At 42.7% G+C, this 7,596-nt stretch overlaps 1 protein-coding gene across 1 annotated transcript; it reads left to right on the top strand.

The window, feature by feature from the left end:
- Positions 1-1,296: 1,296 nt before the first annotated feature.
- Positions 1,297-7,208, top strand: Defb108b (defensin beta 108B). The gene is given in 3 exon segments (XM_059273067.1): positions 1,297-1,318; positions 6,160-6,294; positions 7,159-7,208. Coding segments are annotated over 3 exon segments (207 nt in total).
- Positions 7,209-7,596: the final 388 nt, after the last annotated feature.

Here is a 7,596-nt window from a genome sequence, read left to right as displayed (position 1 = left end):
TTTCTCTTCGGAAAAGTTACTGCTCTGTAGGGCCCAGCAGAAGGGATTGTGGGAGTTGTGACCTTGAGAGATTGCTGCAGCCTACAAAATCCCTAATCCATCCCTGTAAAAGCCTGCTTCCTTGGCCTTGATGCCACGCCTGAAGGCTTCAGTCCAGCAGCCCTGGTTTTTCCCTTCCTTTTCAACACCTACCCTGTTAAAGTAGAACTGAGATAAGGAAATCAGAGAGTGTGTCTGGCGTTCAGCATGAACCATAAGAAGCAGCACTTTGCTTGGAGTAATGTGTACAGGCTCCTGGATTTAACCTGCCAATGAAAACAAATTAGAAAAATCTCTTTCCTAAAGATGTAGAGCAAGAAATACTAAGCAACACATTGCTTTACAGCAGAAGGAATGAATCCAGTCTCTTCTTCTCTGGTGCCTGCCGGACGGACCTTCAGGGATGGATGGGGTAGAGTCAGAAAGTGGTCTTTTATCTCGCTTACTTTGGCTGCGTGCTTTATATGTGCAAAGAGTCACCGCTAAAAGTGTCCAGCAGAAATGTCATGGAGGTATGACTATCTTGATAAATCAAGTTTCTTTTCTAAGTCTGTGCAATTAAAGACTGCTTACAGCTAGCTAGTTCACAGTGCTCCATCCAGGGGGAGGGAGGGACGGCTTAGAGCACAATTCCAATTCAGGAAATACAAAGTGGAAAAGGCAGAGATCAAAGTGGGAAGAAAACGGAGATCAAAAACCAGTTTAGCACTGTAGATATTTACTATGCACTGACCCCCTGCTGGAAAGCAGGCACACAAAGAGCAAAATCATCCGATGACCTCTGATTCACAGAAAGGCATACGCCACTCAACTTTGGTTGCTACACGAGACTCTGTCTCCAAAAAACCTTGACATTTGGAAAACCTGTTCTGTTGTGTGTGTGTGTGTGTGTGTGTGTGTGTGTGTGTGTGTTTATCATTTTGGTTTGGTTTGGTCTGGTTTGCTTTTAGGAATATGACAGGGTTTCTTGCAGCCGTTGGACTGGCTACATAATCAGGGCTGACCTTGAGTTGCTGATCCTTCTGCGTCCACCTCCCAAGTGCTGGAATTCCAGGCATGCACTGCCACATGCCTGTGGTGCTTCGTTCGGGTCAAACCCTCCTGCACACTAGGCAAGTACTCTGGTGACTGAACCAAGTCCTCACCACCCCGCTTACTCACCTTCTCATCGCCATTCAAACAAAATACAGGACGTGTGATGTCACAAAATGAACAGAGGAAAGGCCATTTCTTGTCACCAAAATGGAATGAGAAACGATGTTAAAGAAGCCACAGGAAGGTGGGTCTTCTCCCATGGTCCTTAGGTAGATATCTGCATTCCAACTGCGGCTTTGGGAGGTAAGATTAGGAGAGAGGAAGAGAGAGAAAGCAGATGGGAAATAGAAAAGGCTGGGGCATAAGTTGCAACTCTGTCCTCATACCTCCAACCCTGGGTCCCTAGATGATCTAATCCTTTCCCTCGGTCCCATTTCCTCCTCCACCAGTGCTTTGGCAGGAGGATCTGTGGCTCTGTTCTGAGCCTAGATTCTGTTCTCATTCCAAGTAGATAGAAATGACAGGAGTCCACACTGTGAAATGGACAAGGTTTAGTAGCCAAGTAGTTCATTTTACAAAAGCCCCTAATGTCACTTCAATTCTTAGGAGTCCACATGACATGTCACATGCGGACTTAATGTTTGATATCTTCAGCTGTACAAAGCAGCATAAAACATGTGAACTGAGGGTGACAGCAAATTCCTTCACCTATTTGCTACAGAATGGAAATATCAGCAACTCAAGCCGTTGTTCCACAGTCATTTCCTGAATTCCCTCTGTGTGCCAAGATTCGAGCCTGGCTCTTGGGTGCACTGAGTGTTCTGAGATTTCTGCCCTTGAGCAATTCATCACCAGAGAGTGATGCCAGATGAGGACACAGCCATGGTAGGAGGCAAGAGATACTGAGATGGAGAGATGCTCAGTGATTCAGTACAGTGGTCATCCTCCCCAGTCTTCTAAGCTAGGGTGAACCTTCTTGCTACTATGAGACAGCCTAATAGAAAGGGAACCTGTATTTACAGTAATTAGCTAATGAAAAGATGCAAAGCCCAAGAATCAATCAATTCAGATTTCAATTGGCTTCTGCCTAGCACTCAACACTTAAAAGGCCCATTGGCTTAAAACAAGACAAAACTATACCCTTAAAATTATTTCCCAGTTTACATTCTAAATAAAAATGGGCTATTGCCTGCATGTTTTATCTTCTCATCCATTAAGTATTTTCTGTATGAACCACAAAGGCAATTTAATGCATTTGAATGTCAGCTCACTTCAATTTAATAGCCCACACTGATTTGAAGGGATTCAAGAATTGGTGTTGGTCAGCTGAAGGGAGGGGATGGGGGTGTGTTTGATCAAAACACATTATATATATGTATGAAATTCTCAAGGAATAAAAATAAATAAGGTGTTTACTGATACAGAATGAAGAAAAACAAAGCATTGACTTTTGTATTCCAGAATACTAAAAAAAAATGCTTTGATGCTTCTTTAACTCTTTTTTTTTTTAAAGATTTATTTATTTATTATGTATACAGTGTTCTGTCTGCATATGTCCCTTCAGGCCAGAAGAGGGCACCAGATCTCATTACAGATGGTTGTGAGCCACCATGTGGTTGCTGGGAATTGAACTCAGGACCTCTAGAAGAACAGCCAGTGCTCTTAACCGCTGAGCCATCTCTCTAGCCCCAGCTTCTTTAACTCTAAATAAATAGCTTAAGAAATTGTCAAAGAAAACACAGGTTTTGTTGCTCAGAATAAAGCCACTTCTGAAAGCATATGAGTGCATGTGACCAACCTCTGGGACAGTCAGATCTTAGGCCATAAAACAAATACTATTCAATGTTTCAAACAAGTGAATCTGGTTATCTTTTTCAGAACTTGAATGATTCACTCTTAACGCAATGGTTTCTAAAGCAGAGATGTGACCACAACTAGAATCAGAGAGCAAAGAATGAATGATGTGACACCAAGGTGTGACAGATAACAGTGAGAATGTATATGTCCATGAGCTGTGTAGACATATGGTTCTCTTTCCCCAGACGAATATCATCTCTCTAGCAATGTCCTTGAGGTGTATTTTCTTTTAGGTCAATATTTTAGTTCTACTTCTGAAAGATAAATATGTAAATATGGGAGATAGATAGATATATTCATACATACACAGGTACATAGATAGATGATGGATAGATAGCATATAATATCTAGAGAGTTATCTAAAAACCTTCTAGAAGAATCAGCAGTGAAGAAATGGTATTAAAAACCTGTCTCTTGCCGGGCGGTAGTGGTGCACGCCTTTAATCCCAGCACTCGGGAGGCAGAGCCAGGCGGATCTCTGTGAGTTCGAGGCCAGCCTGGGCTACCAAGTGAGTTCCAGGAAAGGCGCAAAGCTACACAGAGAAACCCTGTCTTGAAAAATCAAAAAAAAAAAACAAAAAAAAACAAAAAAAAACCAAACCTGTCTCTTTCTTGCCATTGTTGTTAGAAGATAGGAAAGAGAAATAATAAAGTACTGTGTGCATGCCTAGAACTCATGAATTAGAGAACACTACTCAGCCTCAGCCTTCTGTTAACTTAGATATGCCCAATGTTGCCAGATTTCTCAAGAAGAAATTTCCAAATGTTTTGTGACATCAGGTGTAGTGGTATCTGCTCCGCACGTGACCTTGGGCAACAGGGCCCAAAGAAGGCGGTGCTTCTTGCTGTTGTACATGACCTCTTAAAAAGAGAAGAGAGAGTGTTGGAGACTAAGGGGACCCAGGCCCTCGAGAATCCCCTTCTAGGGTCCAGGAAGAATCTACAACCAGCTGATAATTAATCTTTGAAGAGAAGAAATGAATCTATGTACACGAAATTCCTTAGTCCATAAACTTTATTATTCTGTGTTGGTTCTCTCTCTACAAGCTTATACTCTGCTCTCATTTTTACTCCTTTCTTGCCCAATTTCTCCTTACATTTATCTGTTGTCCCCTCCAGGTTCTATCTTAATTTTTTCATCTTAGTTATGCCCCTTCTAGGTTCTGATCCATCTAGTTCTTTCCCATATCAGCTCCTCTCCCATCTCCTTTCTCTTTCATCTTGTTTTTCCCCATCTGGCTCTTCCTCATCTTCCATCTTGTTCCTCTAGTCTTCTCTTCTAGTCCTTCAATCTAGTTTTTCCCCATTTCAGTTTGTTCCTCTCCAGTTCTTACCCATCTAGTTCTTCCATTCTCTTTTCTCTTCTCCATTCCCCTGTGCCCTGGGAGTCTTGGTATATATACACTTACAAGCAGTAATCCCTTGGCAGTGCAAAGCCAGGCTTCCAGGGTCAAACGGAGGGGTGATAAGAATCACATAGAGAGGCAATAACCATTAATTATCATTTGCAACCCCAAAGGGAAGTGACCAATGGGAAAATGAATTAACTAAAGGCTAAGTTCGGGTAATATCTAAAAAGAGGGATCTTATGTGCTCAACTAATAGTCTTAAATGTGATTGGTAGAAAATATTAAGAATCTATAAGTTGCTAGGTCAATGGGAGAAAATGAAACTGTCTTCTTTTTTCCGGTGGCTCCTATCTGTCCAAGCTATCTGCTGTTTTTCTGCAGGGTGGGGGAAAGTGTGCTTGGTCACTAGGCAATCCGTGTACAGCTAGATGCCTCTGGTGATAGTTAAAGGGAGATCTGGAACTAGAGGTAAGATTTGGAAAAGAAGGAAGTTAAGCTTAATTGGCACATCTACCAGGCCTTCTCAAACAGATAGCCTGGATCTTTAAGTCTGTTCTTAGAGAGTAGAGAGGTATCTCTGATAAGGTACTTTCCTCCATCTGGGGATGGACCTGGTCGGATGTTGCCAATGATGATAATTACAGGGAGGCTTGAACTGGGGTTCGGGCTGAGCATAGTTATTAGCTCAGAAGGTTATCTAAATATTCCTAGAAGTGGTTAGGTAATGAGCTAGAGGTCTATAAAGTTAGTAAGGCTGTAAGAAAGGAGGGTCTGAGCTAAATTGTGTAAAGCTATTACTTAACGTCCACCTGACCTAGGTGGTGTTTCCTTGTGGAATTTACCTTGAATCAGGAGACTTGCACGTGGACTGTTATTACTACTAGTCCTTGAAAGTGGCTAAGAGAGATATCTGATTCCAGAGGAAGCCTTTCCTGAGGCTGTTCTCCAAATACCTTGAATGTGTGTGTCCAGAGAGTGATCAGTTCACACTGTTAGCCCTTCTTAGGGAAAAAATCAATTGGGAAAACTATGAAGGCACACATGATTTTCATAACAGAATACAGCTGATATATAACAAGCCAAATAACACCAAAAGCTCCTTGGAATTTGGCTTCCTCTGGAGGAATTACTTGATCCCTCCAGGTAGTGACTTTGCCGTAACCAGTTGACTTCTTGTGATATATTCCTATAGCCTGCAACAAGAGAGGGTTCACAAGGTTTCCCTTCCTGGTTCCTGCTTCCTGATGTAATTGGACACTGGGTGGCCTGGGAATTGAACCCAGGTCCTCTAGAACATCAGTCAGTGCTTTTAACCACTGAGCCATCTCTCTCTTCTCTGTCTCTCTCCTCTTTTTTTGGAGAGGAGAGAGGGGTCATGTGGTCCCTTCTCTCAGTTGGTAGAGCATGAGACTCTTAATCTCAGGGTCATTGGTTCATGCCCCATGTTGGGTGCCATGTAATGTGATAAATCTACTGGAGTCTGTTTAAGGAATATTAGGGAAATTTATTAGCGTGAGGAAATACACTCACAAATATAGAATGGAGTAGACAGCTGAAGTTGTTCTCTGATCTGACTGAGAGCTAATCCACATCAGGAGGCAGGCAGCAGGGAGAAGGGACTCATGATCCCTCTCCCTTTCCTTTTAAGAGGTCATGTAAAATGGCAAGAAGCACTGCCTCCTTCTGGCCCTATAGGCCAAGGTCATGGGCAGAGCAAATATCATTACAATCAGGTTTTTAAGTATTGGTGTAAAAAATCAAGTAACAATGAACATACGTACAAAGTTATTTCCAGATGTGACCCCCCTTCCCAATCTGTGTACTAAGTAAAAATTAATCAAGTCAAGTAAATAGTTACAATAACCCTCTCTGGACGTAGTCAGGGGCAAGTTCAAGGAAATCTGTTAACATCCAAATGGTGTCTGCCAATCACACTGCATTGAAACAGAAGTCTACATTGGGATGTGTTTAAATAAATGACCTTGCTGCCTGCCCACGGGGCATCAACCCAGAGGTGAGGATGCTACAACCAAGAGCTGAAGTCTTTCACTTTGATCCTTCATATTCTGTTTACCCTCCTCTCTCTCTCTCTCTCTCTCTCTCTCTCTCTCTCTCTCTCTCTCTCCTTTCCTCTATTTTTCTCTTCTGTATTTTATTATAGATTCTTGTTCATTCCTCAATAAATAATAAAGCAAAATAGCAAGAGAAGGCTGTGCTTTTTTTTAATTATTATTTTATGTGTATGGGTGTTTGGACTATATGTAAGTCTATGCACCTCAAGTGTTACAGGTGCTGTTATGGGCCAAAGAAGGTGTTGGATTCCTTGGAACTGGAGTTACAGACAGTTGCAAACTGTCATGTGGGTGCTGGGAACTGAACCTGGGTCCTCTGAAAGAGCAGCCAGTGCTCTTAACCATTGAGCCATCTCTCCAGTCCCAGAACATACACTTTAAAAAGCAGCCTTCTCAGGGAGAGACAGCTCAGTGGTTAAGAACACTGGCTGCTCTTCCAGAAGACCCAGGCTCAGTTCCCAGCACCCACATGGCAGTTCACAACTGTTTGTAACTCTAGTTCCAGAGGATCTGATGCTATCTTCTAGCCTGTGTGGGCACTGAATGCATGTGGTACACAGATAGGCATGCAGGCAAAACACCCATACAAAGAAAATAAAAAGACATAAAATACTAAAGTTTGTATCCTACCTCATCTTCTACTGTGGTTAGGTTCCCAGGGTATTCTATTCTCCTACCTGGTCTAGGTGAACTCTTGGTTCCCAGTGTCCCCTGTGGAGTGGGAAAACGGGTATCACAGCCACGGCTTTGTCCAGCATCTCAGTCCTTCTTCACCCTGTTTCTGCGTCGACTCCCTTCTCCCACAGGAAAAATGCACTCCCTCTCATGCAAGCTTTCAGTGTCACCCTCTCAGTAAAGGGAATACTCATCACCTTTCACAGAGTGGTGCCAGCGAGCGATGACACATCCTCACGAGGATGCAAGGGGCCTCCATCCCTCACTGAAAATGGACCAACAACCTAAGTGTTAGCTTGGAAACAATAAACTGCTAGAAGAGAATGGTGGAGGATTTAACAAGTTGGGTAGACAGCGTGGGTTTTTTTTTTTTTTAAGTCACACCCCAAAAGCAAAGGCAACAACGTGAAACTATGCAAATGGAATAATCTCAAACTCTAAAGCATCTTGGCACCCAAGAAAACAATCAGCAAACTCAAAGGACGAACTGCTCACCGGGAGGAAACATTTGCACTCCATTTATCTGATGAGCAAGTAATATCCAGAATATACCAGGAACTCAATATACA

The sequence above is a fragment of the Peromyscus eremicus genome, chromosome 9 (assembly GCF_949786415.1).
Source record: "Peromyscus eremicus chromosome 9, PerEre_H2_v1, whole genome shotgun sequence".
Lineage (NCBI taxonomy): Eukaryota > Metazoa > Chordata > Mammalia > Rodentia > Cricetidae > Peromyscus > Peromyscus eremicus.
The sequence above is the reverse complement of the archived record's forward strand: the minus strand, read 5'-3'. Positions and strand labels throughout refer to the sequence as shown.